This window comes from Pseudocercospora fijiensis, assembly GCF_000340215.1.
Source record: "Pseudocercospora fijiensis CIRAD86 unplaced genomic scaffold MYCFIscaffold_10, whole genome shotgun sequence".
In the NCBI taxonomy this organism is placed as follows: Eukaryota; Fungi; Ascomycota; class Dothideomycetes; order Mycosphaerellales; family Mycosphaerellaceae; genus Pseudocercospora; species Pseudocercospora fijiensis.
The window spans coordinates 213060-235638 of NW_006921541.1; the positions used below are offsets into that span (position 1 = coordinate 213060).

General features: G+C 44.0%; 7 protein-coding genes across 7 annotated transcripts; 4 read left to right on the forward strand and 3 right to left on the reverse strand.

Moving 5' to 3' along the window:
- Positions 1-572: 572 nt before the first annotated feature.
- On the reverse strand, positions 573-1360 carry MYCFIDRAFT_65505 (uncharacterized protein; the record flags this gene model as incomplete). Its single annotated transcript, XM_007933153.1, has 2 exons — positions 573-1249; positions 1306-1360. 2 exons carry the CDS (start codon positions 1358-1360, stop codon positions 573-575), a joined length of 732 nt encoding a protein of 243 aa, XP_007931344.1.
- Positions 1361-1449: 89 nt separating this feature from the next.
- MYCFIDRAFT_179058 (uncharacterized protein) lies at positions 1450-2050 on the forward strand (the record flags this gene model as incomplete). The annotated part of the gene is made up of 4 exons (XM_007933175.1): positions 1450-1477; positions 1513-1660; positions 1692-1791; positions 1820-2050. The coding sequence occupies 4 exons, from the start codon at positions 1450-1452 to the stop codon at positions 2048-2050; spliced, it is 507 nt and encodes a 168-aa protein (XP_007931366.1).
- A 26-nt stretch (positions 2051-2076) lies between these two features.
- Positions 2077-3015, reverse strand: MYCFIDRAFT_179059 (uncharacterized protein; the record flags this gene model as incomplete). The annotated part of the gene is made up of 4 exons (XM_007933176.1): positions 2077-2572; positions 2597-2616; positions 2654-2938; positions 2968-3015. The coding sequence occupies 4 exons, from the start codon at positions 3013-3015 to the stop codon at positions 2077-2079; spliced, it is 849 nt and encodes a 282-aa protein (XP_007931367.1).
- A 47-nt stretch (positions 3016-3062) lies between these two features.
- Positions 3063-3767, forward strand: MYCFIDRAFT_179060 (uncharacterized protein; the record flags this gene model as incomplete). The annotated part of the gene is made up of 1 exon (XM_007933177.1): positions 3063-3767. One exon carries the CDS (start codon positions 3063-3065, stop codon positions 3765-3767), a length of 705 nt encoding a protein of 234 aa, XP_007931368.1.
- Positions 3768-4664: 897 nt separating this feature from the next.
- Positions 4665-5570, forward strand: MYCFIDRAFT_84385 (uncharacterized protein; the record flags this gene model as incomplete). The annotated part of the gene is made up of 2 exons (XM_007933178.1): positions 4665-5071; positions 5135-5570. 2 exons carry the CDS (start codon positions 4665-4667, stop codon positions 5568-5570), a joined length of 843 nt encoding a protein of 280 aa, XP_007931369.1.
- A 376-nt stretch (positions 5571-5946) lies between these two features.
- MYCFIDRAFT_145894 (uncharacterized protein) lies at positions 5947-6843 on the forward strand (the record flags this gene model as incomplete). The annotated part of the gene is made up of 2 exons (XM_007933179.1): positions 5947-6243; positions 6337-6843. Coding segments are annotated over 2 exons (804 nt in total), but the record flags the coding sequence as incomplete, so codon positions are not given.
- Positions 6844-7005: 162 nt separating this feature from the next.
- On the reverse strand, positions 7006-16209 carry MYCFIDRAFT_179062 (uncharacterized protein; the record flags this gene model as incomplete). The annotated part of the gene is made up of 4 exons (XM_007933180.1): positions 7006-7025; positions 7062-7210; positions 7244-7403; positions 16200-16209. The coding sequence occupies 4 exons, from the start codon at positions 16207-16209 to the stop codon at positions 7006-7008; spliced, it is 339 nt and encodes a 112-aa protein (XP_007931371.1).
- Between the last annotated feature and the right edge of the window lie 6370 nt (positions 16210-22579).

Below are 22579 nucleotides of genomic sequence, written 5' to 3' on the forward strand. Positions count from 1 at the left end.
TCAGGAGCGGATAGTCGGCGTCTAATAGATTCAACATACCAATGCTCCAACGATATCCCATACGCCTACAACTTTAACCTTGACTTCTTTCCAGCGCGAGCTTGTTTTTTGTTGTCTTGATAATCCCACAAGGGAGCTCTTGAGTCACTGACTGCCGCTTTCGGGAGCGGTAAGTAGAATATCCCACATCTCGTCAAACTTTGCCATGTTGGTTGACTGAAGGTACTATGTGAGGCCGAATGTGAGAGTCTTTCGAGATTTTCGATGCTTGAATGGGAGTCCGTCAGCGCAAACGGTTGCTTCGACCTGCACGAGACACAGCTAGAAGTAGTGTCGCCAAGATTCGAAGGCATGTCAACAGTAAGTAATCCCTCGACTTAAAATTCTAGCAACAACGTCGTGTTCCAGATGAAGAATTTGGAAAATCTCCAGGAATAAGCCCTCTTGATTTCGTCAGCATCTAGCATTACTCGCTGCGCTATGCACTTATAATAAAACGATCGCGCGCTTCGAAATATGCAATTCCAAACTCCATATGCATCCTCAATCACAACCGGTGCGGTGCGCCAACCTCAAGACTTGCCCCCCTTCTTCCCACCCCGAGCACCTCTCGCCGCCTTAGCAGCTTGCGCACGCTCAAGTCTAGCCATCTGCTCCTTCTTCTCCTTATCAATCAATTCTTTCTCCTGCTTCTCAGCCTCTTTCCTCGCAGCAGCCTCCTCTCTCTGCTGTCTCACGAGCTTCAGTCGTTCGAGATCGGCACGTGCCTCGTCGGTTTTGCCTTCGGCGTGCATTTTCTGGTAGCGTTCCTTGGCTTGCTGTGCTTGCAGAGCCTCGCGCTCGCGCCGTGAGAGTTGGCTCACGTCTCCGTCTTTCTTCGCTTTCGCTACGGCCTTTTCGGCATCTCCTGCGCCTATTGCGGCCTGCTTGCGTGCGGCGGAGCTGTGGTTGGGGTTGACAGGCATATCGTCGTCCTCTTCCTCGCTGTCGCTGGGCAAGTCGCCTGGTTGTGGGACTCCTTGCTTCTTCTTGATCGCAGCTTCCTTCTTGGCTTTTGCTGCTTGCCGTCTCTCCTCACGAGTCATTTCCTGTCCTGCCTTCTTGGGCTCATCGTCCTCGCTCGACTCCTCCTCTGAAGACTCTTCTTCGCTGCTGTCGTCGCTATCCTTCTCGACTGGTTCTGCCCACATGGAGCGCTCTGCTCCATCTGCATCGAGGGGTGCAAGGTTCTTGCTAAAGTGTCGGCCGCCTGCACAACAATGTCAGACTCGGTCGCAATAGTGTAGTATTTTGGACTCTGCTTACCACCTCGCTTGGCCTTCTGGTACTTGCCTGCGCGGCCTCTGTTGGAGCTCGACATGTTGGCGGTCTTGTTTGTGGGGGTGTTCGAGGGTAGAGGCCGAGGTCGAGGTCGAGGTCGAGGGTTGAAGGCGGTAGCGGTTGTTAATTATGCAGGACAAAGGAGGCGAGGCCGAGAGTATGTTGTTAGATATGCAGGAGAATTGTCCTCAGGCTCCTTCACTTCACCACCTGCAAACGTGAGTCAAAGTCGAGCTTGTGAAGGCGCTGGCAATAACAATGACTATGATAACCTTCACCTCGCATGTGATTTGTCGCGGCGTCGCTGCCCAAAATACCCGCCCCCACCAAAATTAAGTCAGTGCATCCCTGCGCGCCAAGACACGCCATAGACGGACAACTTCACGCTTCGACGCGCAGAAGTCTTTCCTTCCTTCTCTCCCCATGAAAACGACACCTTCCTATTCACTCTGCCAATCGCACTGCCCTACGGTTGATACGAGGGGAAATGGAAGGTCAGAGCAACGCTTCATCTGCTTACCCCTGCCTTTTCGTGACATGTGGAGAGGGAGTAAATATTTTCGATGATACATTCATGCTTCAAAACGTCCGACGCGCGACTCTTAGGGACCTGTGTATTGGTAGCGCCAACGGGGGAAAGATTGAAGGCTATCGCATCACTGCCGCGTGCTGGATAGAACCCACCGGCACGAGTGTATACACAATCTTCAGAGCTGCTCTTGCACCGTGAGCACCATCTCCTTCGTGCCGCCGCTTTCACCAGTCGCTCAGTTGCTTCCTGGTCGTCAACTTACCCGCGCGCATGACATGCACTAACAGCTTGGGAACCCTCTCGGCCATGCCAAAGAAGTCGATGTCGTCCTCCTCCTCCTCGTCGCAATACATCTTGAGGTTATTCAGCACAACCTTCACGACCTCTTCTCGCAGACAGTCTGGCCAGTCTCCGCTGTATGCGTCCTCCATCACGTCAAGCACCATCTGACAGCCAGCGTAGTCGTCGCAATCTTGCCCAGGGTAGTCCACGACTATCTTGAGCAGCTCGGTCATGTCGTATTTGTCTGCGAGCCTGATGACCTCCATGTGAGTTGGAATGTCCCACAAGTGGCCCGGTTTCTCCCTTGGCGCGACGTAGGAGTGGCCCGAATGCTCTGGGACATAATCGAAGCTGTACATGTACTTGAGCAGCATTTTCATGCCATGTTCGCTGTCGTCGGGCAGCTCCAGCTCCTTCTTCGTCGCTTCCTGGAATGGGCTCGATCAGAGGTTTGCGAAACACGGCACTAGGTTCAGCTCATCCTACCGCAAATTGGCCCTGCAACATGCCCTCGAACACTAATGAATGCTGGCAGAGAATCGTCTTGTGCACGCGCCAACGAGCGCTACCGCATATGATGGCCAGATCGGTGCCATTTTCCGTGTCGAAGGTGCTCGCAAGGCGACTAATGAATCTTGCAGGAACCGCGAGTCCTTCCGTGTTGGTAGCCATGGCGGTGGAGTCAAATGCCGTTTCGATATGCGTGCTGGTCGCAATGTAAGTGAGATGCGGATGCTGTGAAGTGGAAGCTAACGGTCGTGCAGCTGGTCCGGAAGCTGCCCGTGCGCGACATTCTTGATCGCTCTGGCTGTTGCGAAGTACAGCTATCCCACATCACAGTACAGTCTTGAAATGGAACGACCAGCTGGCACTGCAATCATGGCAAAGCCACTCCGCCGCTTCGAGTAAGTAATTCTTCTGTATCAAAATGCAACTTCACTCTGACTTTGACGGAAGCGCGCGCGAGCCTCTCTTCACCATCCGAGTGGGCGCTGATGTCGAAGGCGTCGAAGAAGCAGTATTCCGAGTTCATCGCGGCTGTCTGACCTCCTTCTCCAACTGGTTCCGAGTTCGACTGAAAGAGGAATGGAGCAAAAACAGAGAAAAGGATGTGTGCAAGCTCCCCGATCAGCATCCTGACGGGTTCAGTTTGTTCGTGGAGTGGCTCTACACAGGCCACACCACGATTGTCGAGCAGACCGACCACCGATTCGCTTTACAGGAGTGGATGTCGCTAGCACATGCCTACGTGCTCGGAGAAGCGCTTATTCAAGACGAGTTCCAGGAAGACATCTTACAGCACATGAAAGCCAAGGCCTCCAAAGAGCGAGAAGGCAAGCCGTATCTCTCGGAGACGATCCTGGAACTCATCACCATCATCTACGAGGGTACAACGTCATCCTCGCCAGGAAGGCGCTTCCTCGTTGATCTCTTCCGCGGGAAGTGGGATGGCCAGCGCGACAAGAGGTGGGCTGTTGATCTGCTGAAGTCTTTTGAAGACAAAGCGCCGACCGAGTTCAGCACGGAGCTCGCAATTGCGACCATGGAGTCAGTTCCCGATACTTCTGGCAGCTGGTTCTTTTTCAAGACGAAGAAGCAAAAGACTCCCACTGCAGATAACAACTCGGCTTGAATGGTGAATGCGAGGCGGCTGAAATGATATCTAGGATACACGAAGGACGTCTCCACGAGCATTGGAGCTTGAGACATTGCACGGATATCAGATGGCAGTGTGGATAATTCCCGCAGTCCTCTCTGACTGAATAGTATCAAATCGATAATCCCTCAAGAGTTGGGAACCAGAGAACGACAGCCGGTGGTATGGTGGCGCTCTTAAAATGTCGTAGTGGTTTCGCTACAGACTGCTACACGATATCTGCAACAATTCAGAGCTCACAAGGAGGTTAGAAAACCAGCAATCTATCGCGCGTGGGCAGAGGTTGCATCCTGGCGAGCTAAAACCAAAGACCTTGAAGGAGTCGATGATAGTGGGAGTTTCCCGTTGCCCTCTTTCTCGTTCTTTCAGACAACGTGGGCAAATGTCGTGGCGGACGAGTTGCTTCTTAATGCATCGCTCGAAACTCACGACTTTCGCAAAGAGTGCCATAGCAAGCCGATGCCGACGACTTTCCAGACACAAATGTGCACAAGCAGACCGATATAAACGGTGTTGACTCCCTTGCCTTTACGAAAATCCAACCTTTAAGCTGTCCACATCTCCGCAGAGAATTCGTTAGGCAATGCTTCAGCTTTGCTGTGATTTTGTGTCACACCACCTCAGCTACGCCACCAAACGCCACACCAGTATTGACTAGTCTGAGCTACTGCATCTCTCTATACCAGAGTTCGAGACCGCATACACACTCAGTAGCGAAGCCTATCGACATCATCGACGACAGTTGAGTTTCTGCATCCCATAACCTATGTCTGGACGTACTACAGGTTTTCCCATCACGCCACTGATTACCAGAGCAATACAAAGCATGCATGAGAAGACTCATGTCCGCACCACTCCAAACATCCCATCCACATGGCGACTAACGAGATCAATCCCGAGAACGTCTCAGTCGCTTCAATGACGGTCGCAAGCGGCCCACATATTCACACACCTCTAGAGCTATTCCAGATCCTCGTCGGCATCCACACGCCACGTTCGCTGACCCAAGATGTTTGCGACACCGAAGCAAACCGTGCAAGAAATTCCCATGCGCAGCCACTCTACGTCCGTTCCCACCGCGGCAATGTCGGGTTATATCACAGAGCCAAAGATGAAGAGCGACGAAGTAGAATCGCATATATCCTCACGAGCTACATTTCGAATTTCCTCTTCATGCTCCAGATCCTGCTCGCCGCGACTTTTACAGCACTTTCTGCGTACAAGGACTCGAATGCTGTGACGCTGACGGTCCTTGGAGCGCTTAATACGGTCGTGGCTGGGTAAGCTGTTATTGCCAAACATCTCTCCAACGATCCTGCGTCCACTGATGCTGTACGATCAAGTTCTCTCGCATGGCAGAAAGGCCAAGGTGTGCCGCAGCGCTATCGAAAAGCCATGGACCAGTATCAAGCCCTGTTACTCGAAATTGAAATGACCGAGCGATCGTTCGTCGATATGGACAGCAGTAACAATTCTGCCGGCGCACTGGATCCGATAGTCGAGATGGCTCGATTGCAGAAGCTGTTTGATACTGCAAAGGCCGATCAGCAGGCCAATTACCCTGATCTTTATGTCAGTACTAGTGCTGCTGCTAGTCATGAGACGAAGGATCTTGCTCAACAGTTGGAGGATGTCAAAGCTGCTGCTACAAAGACTCAGGCGGATATAGTAAAGAGGTTGGAGGGGTTGATGGAGAGATTGGAAGCTAAGGGTGACCCAGGAATAAACGACCGTGAGGCAAAGGTTGAGAAAGCTGTTCAGGAGGTTTTGAAGATTTGAGCTATGAATTTCGTTCGATACATGCCGGTTTGGACAGACAATGGATGCCAGCAGCTCACGACCTCTACGAAACAAGTCATGCATCTCCCGCGTCTTCGCTGTAATACCTGGTGAGGCCTGATTGGCAAAAACTCTCCGAAACTCTATCTTGTGCCGCATACCAGTTGATCACCATACCACTTCTCACCCAACACCTCCAAATCTTCTTCCATCATCGTCAACTACAAAATCCATCCTTCCAACACCTTACAGACCCAAGAACGAAAATGTCAACCTTACCAGCATGGTTAGAAAACACCCTCTACCCAACCAAAGTACCTCCTCGTCCCGCCCCCCTCCCAACCCACCTCCCATCTAACAAAACACAACAATCCAGCCCCTCCCTACCCCCACCCCCCGTTCCAAACCCATGCTCCTCCTCTGCCTCGGCCTCTCCCGCTCCGGCACCGACTCCCTCCGCAACGCCCTCATCCTCCTAGGTTACGCCCCCGTCTACCACGGCTTCGAAGTCCCCACTTCGGAAAACCCTGCAATCAGTCGGGCGTGGACGGAACTCGGGAGGAAGAAATTTTCGAGGAAAAAAGAAGAAGAAATCTCAAAAGAGGAGTTTGAGGGGTTGCTTGGAGGGTATGTGGCGGTGACGGATTTGCCGTGTGGGTGTTTTGGGGAGGAGGTGAGTTTTTTTTTTTTTTTTGAAAGAGAAAACAGAAATGCTGGAATATAAAGAAAGGGGGGGGTGGGAAGTGTGGCTGATTTCGTGTATTAGTTGCTCACGGCGTATCCCGACGCAAAAGTCATTCTCAATTATCGGGATGTTGAGGGGTGGTATGAATCGATCGGGAATACATTCGGGAAATACATGAACACGTGGGAATTCCAATACCTGTCGTATTTCGACGGTTCGTTGTATTGGTTGCAACAGGTGTTTGTGATGTACGAGCGAGGATTTTTTCGGGGCTCGATTTTGGGGAATGGGAAGAGGGTTCATGCGGAGCATTATGCGAGGTTGAGGGAGGTTTTGAAGAGGGAGGATCGGGGGTTTTTGGAGTGGAGGGTTCGGGATGGGTGGGTGCCGCTTTGTGGGTTTCTTGGGAAGGATGTGCCGGATGTGGAGTTTCCGAGTGGGAATACGCCGGCGCAGAGTGCTGAGAGGGGGGCGAGAGTGAGGAAGCGGGCGACCGAGAGGGCGTATAGGAATTTGGCTGTTATTTCTGGTGGGGTGGTTACCTGCGTTGCCGTGCTCATTGCTTTGCTGTGTCTTCCAACTTCATAGCGTGTGGACTTCGCTGCCATCTGATATCCGTGCAATGTCTCATGCTCGGATGCAAGTCCTTGAAACTGGTCCGCCCCGCTACGCAGAGTATATGACCCTCCCTACCAGTATACGCTGGCTAAACGTTTTTGACGACAACTCTTGTAAAAGTGTTGATTCGGTTTACTGCCCGTTGGAATGGACTGTGCGAAACATTCACTTGCTTGTATACCATTGACGCGTGTTCGTCGTTTCCTCTCGAGCATGGAAGGGGTAAATTGGAGCGTTGGAAGCGCATAGGACAGAGATAGGGGTGTCGGCGTCGCGGTCATATGGAAGATGTATTGGTGAGTGAATGGAGTCGTTGGTGCGTCGTCCGGGTAATGCGCTGCAGATGGATTATTGGCACTTTGCGCGCCACGAGTACTTGGTCGTATTTATCACACTGCAGCGCTCGCCTACATCAAGATCAGGGAGACAGACTGGGCCTTGAGTAGCAAGGTAAAAGGAGGGATGAAGTGATAGCGAAGACGATAATGGCTTTCGACTAGGATGCTGCCCGAAATCCGAAGAGGTCTGTGCTCAAACCTCTACTAACCCCTTGCATCTTTTCCTACTACACTATTACAACGATATCCCGCAAGTCTATCGATTGCCGACTAGGTACTTCTACCTACTAATATCTTAATCGCGGAAAACCTATAGTTAGTACTAGTACTATAAACTCTACTATACTAGTAGAATCTATCTAATTCGGAAATTTTACCTATATCTTATATAGGCGCGGTATTTGCCTAACTAGGAAGGGTATATAATAGTAGTTTAGAAGTACGAGATACTACGAGTAAAGATAGTTAGTAGTATAGTAGTATAAGAAGGGTTATATTAGTAGGTAGATAGGGTAGTAGTAGATTAGTATAGTATTCGATAGAGATCTAGGAGGAGAAGGAGGAAGGCAGGCTAGTTAGCCTAACGCTAAGCGCTAAGCCCTGCCTAAGGTACTAAGACCCTAGCTTTACTCGAGCTAGTTATATACTAATTACGTATAGCCTCTAATATACGCTTCCCTTCTAAAGGCCGCGCCCTCGTAGCCTATCTATATTCTAATCTTAACCTCTATAGCCGCTAACTTAGCATATTAACTAAGCTACTTAGCCGCGCTAAATTAAACGCTTAACTACCTAATTATATAACTATACTAAACCTTACCTTCTAATATAATATCTAACTCTAACTACGCTATCCTTATATATAATAAAGTAAAGCGATATATATCCATAAGAATTAAGGGCTATCGACTAATTATAATATAGGCGCGTCTTCCCTGCTATAATAGGTAGACGTACGAGGTATTATAGCACTGCCTCTACTTTAAGTAATATTATTTCGAGTTCTTTGCGTCTACTTTAAAAGACCTAGAAATGTCCGCTCCCGAGGGTTTATTCTTATTATACGAGGGCTATTATTTACTATCGTAGTTTCGCTAGCTCTAACTAGTTAGGTCTAGTAGCCTTTAATTATTAATCTTATTTCTAAAAACGCAGTTTGTCTAGTTTCTATAGGTAAAGGCTATTATAAGTATAATAGTTAAGGTTCGCTTCGCTTAAAGGGTCGGAAAGATCGAGAAGTAACCTATTATTCGCAAGATCGACCCTAGCTAGCTTAGCTCTACATTTTTGCCTTTAGTTAGTCTATTAATCGTTTAACCTCTTTAGTCCCTAAGTCCTTCGAACGGCTTAACCCTTTTTAACCTAGTATCTTAGCCTTAGGCTATAGTATAGGTAAGGTTGTTCTTACAGATATAGTAACGATAACAAGTAAGGTTAATAATAGTAGCAAGTAGGTAATGTTAATAATAGCGGCGCTAGCTGTCTTAGCGCTAACTTCACCTTACTCCTAATTTCCTTCTTTAACTAGTAACGCTTTAACCGGCAGCGTACTTAGTAACACTGTTACTAATATAGCCGCGCTATCCTTAACTATCGCTAGCTCGTAGCGCGACGCCATCTATATTATTATTATTATCTGCGCGCGCGCCGCCCTCGCTAATCGCCTAGGCCTCGAGGCCTCGATAGAATAAAGGAATAAAAGGGGGACTTAAATACTAAGAGAAGGGCCTTATTGCGTTAGCGAAGCGGTAAAATCCTTAAAAGAGTAGGCGATTAGTTAACGCGTTATAGCGCGTTTGTTAATACTCGGTACGCGTCTACTATAGTAGTATAGTCTTATTATCCTAGTTTGCCGGCCTCTAATTAGTTAGCTAATAGCACCCTAGGGGTAGCATTAATCCTAGGCCTCTCTAGCGATATTATAGGCCCTTAGCCTTCTTCTTGTTCTTTATACTAGTCTAATACTTATCTACTAACTTAGTTATATCCTTAAACGAGTCTTTAGCTTCCTACGAGTCCTATTTAGGTAAGTAGCCTTGCTATCTTAATAGGTACTCCTTCTTGCTCTTCCTAGTCCGGTGCTTTAGTATACGCTCTATAGACTATAGCTCTTCGCCGTCTGCTAGTACCTCTTTATATTTAGTAGGGGCTTTTTTATCGGGGTCTCCGTAGTAGTAATATAGTTTAAGGAGGGAGATATAGAAGGTATTATAGATAGTATAGTATAGTAGGAGCTATAACTAATAGGCCTAGCTATTGCCCTTCGGCTCTCGGATTCGGAAGGGGCTAATAAACCGTAGTGCTAGTTTAGGGCGTGTTTTGCTATTAGGTAATAGGTGTTTGCGGATGCGGAGGTTCTTCGTACTAAGTATAACTATATCGCCTTACTTAAAGGCTATTAGTATATAGCGCTTATCGTAGTAGGTCTTTTAGTACTCTTAAGCCTTTGTTAGCTTCTTAGCTATCTTAGCGTAGATTTCTCGCATCTTTTAAACCCTCTCGATAGCCGCTAGTATTTTAGGGGCTTAACGCGCTTCCCTTTCCTTACGCTCGGCCTCGAGCGATAGAGGGTCTTATAGTAGCGTAGGGTTGCTTCCTATTATAGCGAAATAAGGTAACACCTTAGTAGATAAGTAGACACTATTATTATACACGAATTCGGCTAGTTATAGGAGATTAACCTATTTGTTAGGGTCCTCGTTAATATAGCTTCGTAAGTATTGCTATAGGGTAGCATTCTGCCTCTCGGTCTAGCTATCTATTTATAGATAGAATGCTATAGACAGGCGATGCTTAAGTCTTAGCTATAGGCATATCTTACTCTAATAATACGATATAAATATCGAACCCCGGTCGGAAACTTTCCCCTTAGGGGTTCCCTAATAGCTATAGAAGATGTTGCCCTATAGCGCCTTAGCTATATTAATAGTAGTCTAATCCTTCTATACCGGGATATATCGAGCGCTCTTAGTAAATCGATCTACGACAACTAGGATAGCGTTAAAGATGTCTTTGCTATCCCTACGCTTAGTAGGCGGAAGGCTTATAATAAAGTCTATTATTAGCTCTATAAATAGCTTCTTTAGAATAGGAAGTAAAGACAACTCGCCGAATAGCAAGTGCTTTAGTGCTTTAACTCGTTAGTATACGGCATACGTGTTTACGTAGTCCTTTATATCCCGCTTACTATATAGCTAGTAGTATATACGCGATAGTAGCTCGTACGACCTCTCTATACTATAGTAACCGGCAAGCTTACTATTATAGTATCGCTTAAGAAGCTCTTGTCGGATCGAATGCTCGGTAGGGATATACAATCTGCCCTTATAGCGCAAATAGCTATCGGTATTAATCGACTAATTCTTGCTAGATCTAGTCTTACGGCTACTTCTAAGCTAATCTATACGAGTAATAGTAAAAGCGTCCCTTTGCTAAGTACGTAATAGCTTATCTATAAACGCTCGCCTATCGCCTTCTATAAGTTCGCTTAATAGTACCCTCGCTATCTTGCGTAGTACGTACTATATACATCTAGTAGCACTAGCAGCCGGATTAACTATAGTAGTACCTTTATCGCTATTACTATATATAGCGATATCGACTAGGGAGTTATTATAGTATTAGCTAGTAACTAGCCCTATATATATAGGCTAAAGTTTAAGCCTATATAAGAGGCCTCCTTCTGTACTATAGACAGATTACTAACCTCGTATAGTATATTGTTTATGTTACACTTCTATAATGCCTATATTGCAGGGCTCTAGTTATTAGCCTAAGTAACGGTCTTGTTATCCTATTATACTAAACATAGCTACCTATATTATTATAGGTTATATTACCCTCGGTTGCCTATACTATTACTACTAGTAGTAGTAGTAGTAGTAGTATTAGTTTCCGTCCTCTATTAGAGCCGAAGGTAGGGCTATCTCTTTATATCTAATAGGTTCGGGTATATCGAAGGTAGTCCTAGGGCACGAATAGCTATAACTAGAGCGAGGGTACGATAAGAGCCTATAATATAGACGATATAGAACTTTAGAAGTATCTCGAGGGGCTATTACGATAAGCGAAGAAGCCTCTTAATAAGGGCATCTCTTTAACCCCGAAAAGCTGCAAACCCTTAGGACTATTATAGCTTAGGGCCTAGTCTATAACTATAGCTAGATTCTAAGGACTCGGCTCTAGATCGAAGACCTATTTAGTATCGCTTGCTCGAGATAAGCCCCGCCTAAGGAAGAGATAGATTAATTACCTATCGGCCTTGCTTAGTTTACTAAGACTATTAATCGATAGCAAATTCTAGATTATAGGTCGGATAGCTAGGGAGTCCCCTATTAATCGGGTAGGGCGTTCCTAGATTCGCAGCCTCGCTTAGATAGTACTTAGCCTTCTACTAGGAAAAGAAGGCTACCGCCCCCCTACCTAGCTAAAGGAGATAATAAGAGCTAGTTTCTAGGATCTAGGTATAAACAGAGATTGTAGTCCCTTCCTCCGAGCGGCTTTCGTCTAAGTTTACTAAATTAAGCTCCTAGAGGTGTTAGGCGACCCCTAGGAGGCTAAATCCTAATACTGCCCCGAGGGTAATATTAGGAGAAAACAGCCTAGTATACTAATTTTCTCGCGTAGCAATATCGTAACAAACTAGATATACTAAAAACACTTTATATAGCATTTTATTTTAACTATTTTATAAACAATCGAATAAGCTCTAGCGAAAACGAGCATTAAGAATTAGCGGAATCTTCTAAATCCGAAAACGCCCCTAATTCTATTAACGAAGAAATTAGGCGGCGACTAGTTAATATAAGCGAGCCTCCTATACCCTCTACGCTAGAGGCACTCTATAATGTTATTATAAAGATAATAGAGAAGCAAACTAAGCTTCTCCGATAGAATAAGCGTCGCCCGCTAGAACCTAGAAGTAGTATAAACCCCTTATTTAAAGGGTAGAACGCTATAGTATATATAGAGCGTTTTAAGGAAGGCTTAATTAAGTATAAGCTCGATAGAGAATCCGACTAGTATAAGATCCGGTCTCTTAAGAGGACTACTATTACTAAGCTTTACCGAACCCTTAGAATCCTAGTTAGCTACCTAGAAAGGGACGACAAGTCTAATACTAACTAGGAGACCTTTAAGCTAGCCTTTCTAAGGGAGTATCGGGAGCGCGATAGCCGTCGTATTAAAGGTAGTCGCGCGTAGCTCGAGGCTCTCTACTTCGTAAGGCGCACTAAGGATAACGACCTAAAGGGGTATATCTACGAATTTGTCGAGTTAGCGGACGGTATCGACTAGAGTAACCTCGAAAACTCTTAGAGAACGAGGCTACTCCTCTAGGGGTTGCCGTAGCCTATAGCTTAGCGTATCTTCCGTCGCTATAAGCTTAGCGAGGCCGATCCTAAGAGCTTTAGGAGATGCAAAGAGGTCCTAGTATATATTAAGGCCGATATTAATAGTACCGCCGATACGAGGAAGTTTATCTATAGCGAAGATAGGAATAACCTAGCGTAGGTTAGGAAAGAAGCTATAGGAAGTAGGGGACCTAAGTTCCTTCCTAAATCGTAGAGTAGTCCTAAGACCGTAACTCCTACTATTACTAAACACTCTTAAGACGTTACGGACTTAGCTAAATCCCTAGCCTAACTTAACCTTAATACGAAAGCATTATAGCGGATTAGGGAAGTTATTAATGCTACTATACTAGGCGATATACTACTAGTCTACTAGGTTTTAGATCCTAACTACCCTAAAGCCCCTTTAGTTAATATCTACGCTATACGGAAGATCTATTCTAACTTAGATAGAAAGTGCTAGATATATAGCGGTTTTAAATATATCTAATCGTCCTACCCTATCTAGAAAGAGCTTCTTAATAGGAAGCTTATTATGCAAGTAAATAGTCGGTTCTACTATATAGACACTAGCGATAAGATTAACTTCGAATAGGATCGGAGAGCCCCGAAACTGCCTTAGCTAAGGACCCTTCTAGAGAAGAAGTATAGCGGCAAGATCGAGTTTAAGTATACTAGGAATAGTACCCTCGCCGCTATTACTAAACGAGAAACTTAGAAGGTTAGGGCTAAATAGGTTAAGGAGCGAAGCAGTAATAGTACTACCGAGCCTGTTAAAGTTAACTTTGTTTCTTAGGACCCGGACGCAGTTACTAATGTTTACGCGGTTACTAAGAATAGTATAGATGTCTACGCTACTATAAGGTCCTAAACCTAGTTCTAAAACAAGGGCAAGAGCCCGTAGAACCCTACTCGCCCTAGTACGGCAGCCCCTACTAGAGTACTAAAGAATAAGGCGGCCGATAAGGCTAAATAATAGCGAGAGTTAACCGCTAAAACTAAGACTCTCTAGACAGCTAGAGACCGCGCTACCCGAGCTAGCACTATACCTATAGAGAGCCTAGTCGTCCTAGAGACTCTAGAGGTCGATATAGAAGATATTGCTACCGATATTAGTAGTACCCTAGGTCTAGCTAACCTACCTACCTATAAGCGGAAGTTATCCGATCCGAAGAGCTTTCGCTTTAATAAGGATATAAACAAGTATAGTACTAGCGTAGCTAACTCCTTAGATATAAAGGCAAACGCTCTCTTCTAGGCTTTATAGTTCCTAGACCTTAAGTCTAACGTATCTATAGGAGAGCTGTTAGTATACGGTTTGCCTACTAACCTATTCTAGAGCCGGATTCCTAACGATACTACTTTTATAAAAGACCTCGCTACCTTTCGAAGGAAATAGGGGCGAGAAGACTATATCGATATCTCTTCCCTATAGTTCCTTCCTAAATTTTTAGGTACCTAAGAGTTAGTAGAAGGCGAATCGGTAACCTACGAGAACTAGGAGACTATCGATAATACTAACAAAGAGGGGGTTAAGGAGATAGGCCGAGGGGATAGTAATAATACCGACCCTATTTTAGTTTCAGTTTCTATTAAGGCTATCCGATTTACTAGCTAATAAATCGGTCGAGTAGGACCTCCTCGACTTAAGGAACTTTACTCTATCCCTAATAATATAGACCTTTCTATAGTTACCCGTTCCTTTGCCGTCGTTCCTACTATCTATATTTAAGTTACTATTAGAAGCTATAGTTAGCAGATACTAGCAATGCTTAATAATAGTTTAGAGTTACTTATTATAAGTAAGCGTTAGGCTAAACAACTTAGGCTACTAATAAATAAAGACATTTCCCTTAGTATATAGGGAGTAAATAGGGAGGTTGCTCTAGTAGGTACCTACTATAATGTTATAGTAGACGCTTTCGGCATATGCTTTTCCTTTACCTTCTAGATTGCTACCGACCTAAATACGCTAATTATTCTAGGTCGACCGTAGTCTCGTATAACCCGGGGTATCTAGCGCAACTGCGACGATAGCTCCTAGAAGGGAACTATCGCTAACTAGAAGGGCAACCGAGTCGTATTTACTAGTTATATCGGAAACACTAGCTACAAGTCCTACGAGGATATCCTTGCTACTTCTAAACGGTCTTTAGGAAACGCTACGGCGCAGTTATAAGACCGGCAATCTACGCTATAAGTTAGTATAGCTTAAATAGGTTATATCTAGAAGTGCGCCGCTCCGTACGTTAAGGCAAGTTTCTAGGTTCTATACTAAGGAGACGAATGCTCGAAGCGATAGTAAGTATAATATAACGACTACCTACTATACGAGTTAGGGTAATAGTGCTATCTTATATATCGTCGCTAGAGGTATTATTACTAGACGCAGGTCTACCTAAACTAACTAATTAGAGCGCGAGTCTAATACTACCCTAGGGGTATTATTACGAATCTAACGTTTTCGCCGGCGTTATAAATTAGGACTACTAGTTGTGTATCTATCGACTTAAGGAAACTTCTAAAGAGGTTTACGCGCTGTTTTATTACGCTAATCTCTAGGCCTAGCGATAAAGAGAGAGAGCTCGGGTTCTGTAATCGATTAGTATATATACCCTATATAAGAGGGTTGCTAATAAGATTAAGCCCGTAAAGGGCAGCGTATATATTACCGATAGGTCGAATCCTAGTAGGAATCCTAACTAGCGATAGAAGTGTCTTAATTAGGAAGCAATATTGCTACCTAGGGATAGCCTATACGATTAGAGATATATTACTAAAAAGTTCTCTACTATTCCTAGGGGTTTAAGGCTAATACCGGAAAGGCTTGCGAAGATTAAACCTAGTATAGAGCTTTCGGAACTTGAGCTAGACCTACTATACGAGCTTCTATACAATCGCGAAGCCGTATTAGTATATAACTTCACTTACCTAGGTAGAATTAATCTAGAGGTTGCCCCTCCGTAGAAGATCCGAACGATCGAATATAAGCCTTAGGCCTACCTAGGTTTTAAGCTACACCTAAGCCTACGAGGTATAGTTAAGGATATAATACGGCAGCGCGTAAAGGCCGGTACGTTAGAGCCTTCCTATGCCTCGTATCGTAATCTATACTTCCTAGTTTAGAAGAAGACAGCTCCTAGGGAACTAAAGAAGTACCGTCTAATTAACGCTATACAAAAGTTTAATATAGTTACGATTAGGGATACTAACCTTCCTCCGGAGACTAATAGGTTCTCGGAAGCCTTTACTAACTGTATTATAGCCTTACTAGTTAATGTTTTCTTAGGCTACGACTAGATTCCTCTCTGCCCTAATAGCTAGGACCTTGCTAGTTTCGAAACGCCTCTTAGGCTATATAGACAAACTACTCTTCCCTAAGGGGCGACTAACTTAGTAGCTTAGTTCGTTCGTATTATAAACTAAGTCCTAGCGGCCTATATCTCCTATATAGCGATGCCTTTCCTCGACGATATCGGCATTAAGGGCCCTAAAACTAGGTACGATAATAAAGAAGTAGAGCCTAGAATCCGTAGGTTCTTTCTCGAATATATCTAGAACCTCGATAGTATCCTCTACGACCTAGAGCGAGCTAACCTAACGGTATATAGGGAGAAGCTTTAGCTCCTATACAAACGAATAAACATTGTCGGGTTTGTAACCGATAAAAACAGCCGCTATCCTAATAATATACGGGTCCTAAAGATAGTGTCCTAGCCGGATCCTACCTATTACAAGGATGTCCGAACCTAGCTTAGAGTAGTCTCCTACTTCCGTATCTAGGTCGAGAACTTTATATTAGTATATAAGCCCTTATACGCCTTGCTTAAGAAAGATACTAAGTTCGAATAGACTTCCGTTTACTAAGCGGCTAAGGATATAGTAACTAAGGCACTCGTTAGCGTACCTACGCTTACATCTATTAACTACTTAGAGGGTGCGGGTTTAATAGTTATTACTATCGACTCGAGCGGGGAAGGCTATAGCGAGATACTAATATAGTATAACCGTAAAGAGCTATCCTTACGTTACTCTATCCGATACGACTTAGGGCTATAGAAACCGATCGGGGCCTAGTACGATACTAGCAAGCGAGAATGCCTTAGAGTCTATAAGGCTCTAAAGAAGTTCCGACTATAGCTCTTTAGTATATTCTTTCGCCTAGAAATCGATACTTAGATACTAGTCTATTAGCTTAACCGTATAGCCTCCGACCTGCTAAACTCTACGATAGCTCGGTAGGTTGCCTAGATCTATTTGTTTAATTTCGACGTCTTCTACGTTCCTAGGAAGAAGTATACTAGACTAGATAGCCTTTCTAGAAGGCCTACTATAGAAGAGGACATTGCCGAAATAATAGAAGAAGAGGATATCGACGCGGTTATTAACCGTACCTTCTTTACTACTTTCTATATTAATGCTATACTAGCAATTACTAGGTCTACTACCGAAGACTAGCCTAGTAACTAACCTAATAAACCTAACGGGCAGCCTAAGAGTTAGCCTAACGAGAACCCTACTACTAACGGTAATAACTAGGCTAAAGCTAAGATAGATAAATTAGACAGGGATAATATCCTTAATAGGGTCTACTCCGACGACTCCTATTATATCGCCTACTTCCTAACCTATACGAAGAAAGCGCCTAGTCTATTAAAGAGTTAATACCGTCGGGTTATTCGCTATTCTCGACGGTTCCTAGTTAAAGATCGCATCCTTTAGCGATAAGCGATAGTTAATGTACCTCTTTAGCGCCCTATAAAATTATCTTAGACAACGCTAAGACTAATATAGCTAAAGAAGTTTAGGCGCTACTAGTTTTATATAGGGCGAAGAACGTTCGTATCTCCCCGTACTATCCCTAATCTAATGCTATCGTTAAGCGTAGCTATCGCTTATTAATAGATGCCTTGTCTAAGTTAACTAATAGTAGTAATAGGTTAGTCGCAATCTCTACCTACGTCCCTACCCTTCTCTAGGCGGACCGAACGACTATTACCGATACTACTAGGCTTATACTAGCGGAGCTTATAATTAGAAGAGACGCTGTTCTTCTAATTGAGTTGTCCTACCGTAAGTATAGCGTTTACGACTAGGGGTCTGTTCGTACTAGAGTAGATCTCCTTGCCCTACGCGCTAAGGCTCTTAAGGAGATAACTATAACTTCTTAAAAGGGACTTACTCGATAACGTCGTCTTCGTAAAGAGGCTAAGCAGTATTTCGATAACTATAATACTATTAATTAGGAGCCTCTAAAGGTTAGCGATATAGTTCTCCTATACCGGTCCGAGCTAGAATATAGTTACTCCTATAAGCTAGCCTTTAAATAGAAAGGGCCTTATAGAGTATAGGAGGTCCTTTACGATAGTTCTACGTACCGTCTTTAGGAACTTAATAGTGCTACTTTAAAGCACTCGTACCCCCGGGCTAACCTAAAGAAGATCGTCGAATTAAGAGAGCCTACTCGCCCTCCCCCGACCGAGGAGGAAGTTAGTGCCTCTATAGACCCTCTACCGACCTTAGATACCTATCGAGAAGAGGATCCGGCCGCGATTATAGATCCTATTCTACCTAACAACTATACGTATCCCTAGATACGTCTTAGTAAGCTATTAGGAATAACTTATAAATAAAGGGAGGGTTATATACGTATTAATTACGCGTAGAGCATTTCCGATATTAATTCCGATAGTAAACTAGACTTCTAGCTATCTAACTCTAACTCCGAGGAGGAACTCGACTAGTCTAGCGACGAAGACCGCCTAGAATTATAGGTATTAGACGACCCCGAGACTAAATAATTGCTTACTTATCCTTACTTCCTTACTCTACTACGTTACTTCCTTGCTCTTACTAATCGTTCTCCGCGCTATTAAAGCAGTACCGCCCTACACCTTTAGTCCTTACCTACTGTCTATTCCTACTAATGTTTATACTTTTATTTGTTGTTTGTTACTTTTAGCTTATCTTATTATTGCCTTTTGCCTTGCCTTTACCTTCGATAGATATTGCTATAACTTTATTCCTTTGCTCTTATTTCCTTAGATAGAACTATACGAGGCGTGTTTTCCTAATAATACTCCGGAGGTAGTATTAGGAAGATAGCCGAACCTAACCCTCTACCCTTCTAGAACTACTTCTCTCTAGATTCCTAGACTCTAGCGACTACCCTTAAGTAACAACGATAATAAGATACTCTACTAGAGGATGTTCCTACCCTAATTAGTACTAGTTACGTAGGATACTAAGAAAGGGAGGTTCCCTATCCCTCTCCCTTCCCGCCGCTTAGATAGATATAGTAACCTAGGCCTATAGCCTCTAAGAATAGGGACCTTAGGCTGTTAAGCTTAGTGTTTAGAAGAAGGAAGAAGGTAAACGTATAGACTACCTTTACGTACTTGCTAATATAAAAGGTAATGCTACATCTATAACGGTAGTGCTATAGGCTAATATACTAACGAATTAGCTACGCTAGGCCTAGGCGACTTACTCCTCGTTACCGAGTATCTCTAGAGAAAAGCTAATACTACCCCGGGGGTATTATTAGTCCCGCTAGCTTTACTACTATAGATTTCTACTAAGGACTCGAACTAACTAGCCACATTTCGAGCGCGCGAGAATCTACGATAGCTAAAGGTTAATAAAGGCGCGTAGTCGCCGCTTGCAATTAGCTAGACCGATTGTTAAACTTTAGCCTGCCCTAATAATAAAGAAGTCTCGTATATAGCTTTACTTTTATATGCAGCCGTTATCCGTTTGCTTTACTAGCGCGGAATATACGGACTACGTTACCTTCGTACCCTATTTAAAGCGAGCTTTCTAAGCTCTTTCTTCTACTCGATCGCTAACTAACTCGCTACCGCCTAACTACCCCCCCCCCCCTTCTATCTAAGCCCTTTAATTATTATTATTAAGCAACGAACATACTTTGTAAACTCGTTTCTAAACCGCTTCGGTCGACTAGATATCTTCTAGCGCCTCGAATCCGCTAGGCGCTAGTAGTAGTAACGACCTACCTGCCCCTATTAACCTAAGCCTAGCCGCCCTAGTCCTAATCGAAGCCCTATCTAATAGCGCCTTAGCTACTATAACTAGTCTCGAGCACTGCTTTTAGATCGTTACCGCCCTTAAAGATTCTTAAGAGAAGATCGAGAACGCTCGTACCCTACTACGCATTATTAACAGAAACATTAAGAAGGCTACTATCTTAGTTGCGTACGGTATAAACAACTTGCGTTAGTCTATCGGTAAGCGTATCTTTAAGCGCGACGTTCTTAACGATATAGATATTTAACAAGCCTTTCCTATCGTCTATAGCCTCGAAATAGCCGGTACCTAGATCCGCTTACGCTTTAAGACCCTCGATTAGGCCTTCGAATATTAGGGAGGACTAAGCAGTCTTTCTAAGAGCCTTATTAACTTCGCCTATAGTAGATAAGAGCGTACTAAGTAGGTCTCTTCGTTCGTTAATAAGTACAAAGTCCGTCGCTAAGGCGCTAAGTACCTTTCCTATACTATAATCTATCGTACATCTACCGCTAGTAAGAAGGTAGGCAAGCAGTTACTTAACCTGTCCTTTACGCTTAACGACTTTACGATAGCCTACTAGAAGCGGCATAACGATGCAATTGTCTAGGTTAATCTTAATATATAGACTACTAAGGATCTACTAAAAGAGAAGGGCTATCGTATTTAGTGTAGGTTTTGTTATTAAAGGTTGAGAGGCTCCTATCGTTAATGTTCTTAAACGTAAGGTTCTTTGCCTAGAAATAGAGGCCGATACGGCTACTAGTCTTACGCTCGCTATAGAAATATAGGCTAAAGATCGTCGCTCGATCCGCAACTATAAGGTCTCTTAAGAAGTTAAAGACGAGCGCGCTAAGGCCGAAGCAGCGCGTAAGAAGGCACTATACGCTCGCTAGGCCCTCCGTAAGGCTACTAAGAAGTCTAGCACTCCTTCTAGCACTAACTATAGTAACTCGGATATTAATATACTAGATACGCTACTAGAAGATATTTCCTCCGAAGGCTCCTTTAGCGAGCGTAGGGATAGAGGCCTCTCGCCGATTCTATTAACTAAGAACATCTATAGATCTTACAAGGGCGACTCTATTACGCATCTTATTACTAAGATCGATATAGTTCCTAAGGCCGATATAGGCAAAGCTCCTACTGCCCTATCTATCTATTAATAGCTCGACGACCTTAGTAAGCTAGGTGAAGAGCGGTTTGCTATATATGCTAACTATATTAAGAAGGCCGCTAAGGTCTTTAGTCTCTACGCTAGTACTAAGACGAGTATTCTTATTAGCTGCCTATTAAAGATTAGACGCGAGATTGCTAATTAGGATGCCTTTACTACCCTTAAGACTAGTTATACTAACTAGTTTCCTAGACGTCCTGCTGCCGCGCTAACCTCCTTAGGACTCTACGTATTTAACCCTACTAGCGCTATTACTCGCGATCTTACGCTAACTAATCGTCGGTATAAGTTAGTCGCTAGCATTCTCGGCTAAGGTACCTCCTTCGACCGCTTTCGCTAGACTAGTAATACTATCTTCCCTCGAGTCTTTAGTTAGATACAATCGCCTCGTAGAGCGTACCTTTCTCCTATCGTCGACCTAATATAGGAGGAATTTCGCATATACTTTTAGTATATACGTAAGCTACCTAAGTCTAAGTAGGAAGGCCGCAATGCCCTTTAAACCTATAAAGTAAGCAACTAAATCGTCCGTTAGTATCCCGCCCTATAGCTCTTAGCCGTTACCCTTCGACCTAATTACGTATACGAGCTTATCTCCGTCCCTAAGCCTACTAAGTACTTTAAGGTAGGTAAAGGCAGTTATAAAAACTGCCCTACTAAGGAGACTTCTCGTCTCGGATAAGATATAGTTAAGCTCGTAGCTAGTAAGGGTACTAGCTATCTACGTATTAAGGTTTCTCTTATATCTAAGGATAAGACCGCCTATTAAACTATTATCGAGGGTATATATAAACTAGAGGTCTTCGATAACTAGGTTAAGAAACTTATAGGCCGTAACCTAGTTCTACTAAGCAAGATTAGTAAGCTTACTAAAAAGTACCTTACTACCGACGACCTCGACTATATATTCGATAGTAAGCCTAACGAAGGCGAGGTAGCTTAGTAGATCCTTAACCCTCTAAAGGAATGCGAAGTCTCTATTTAGATACTATACCTTCTATATAGTAATCTAAAGGCTAAGAGCGACTATATATTAATCGACCTAGGCTACTCTCGCGTTATCGACGGTACTAAGATTAAAGGCTACGATAACTTAACCGTCTCTAAGGTTGCTAAGGCGCACCGCAATCTAACCGCCCTTCTAGGTTCGAATACCTTCGTACTATTCGCCTTCCCTACGGCTATCTTAGTCGAAGGTCTTAGTTATATTTCCGATGCCCTAGTCGGTAGAATTCCTTAGTTAAGTTACGTTATTTAGAACGAAGTTAGACAAATCCTCTAGTTTAGTAAGGAGGAGCTTAGGGAATATCTATACGAGTAGGAGAACGCTACGTAGGATAAGGCTACTAACCTCCTCGTTAATTAGGCTTACTACGAGGCCGAGTACTTCGGTACTAATAGCTTTAATGCCTACGGAGGAGTTTAGGAGAATCGACTAGCTAATAAGGTTATTACTAGTAAGGATTACGGTATATTAAAGCAATAGTAAGGCGTAGTAGATTAGTTGCTTAGGAAGTTGTTTCTATATATTGCTAGAATCTAGGAATAATACTACCCTAGGGGTATTATTACGGAGTTTCTGAAAATAGCCTTAGCTAAGATACCTAAGATAACTATATAACTGTTTGTTTGTTTTCAAGCGCGTAATATAAAGCGTGTCTAGTTAGATACGAAGAAAGGGAGGGATATTAGCTAGTAACCGGCCCTATATATATAGGCTAAAGTTTAAGCCTATATAAGAGGCCTCCTTCTATACTATAGACAGATTACTAACCTCGTATAGTACATTGTTTATATTACACTTCTATAATGCC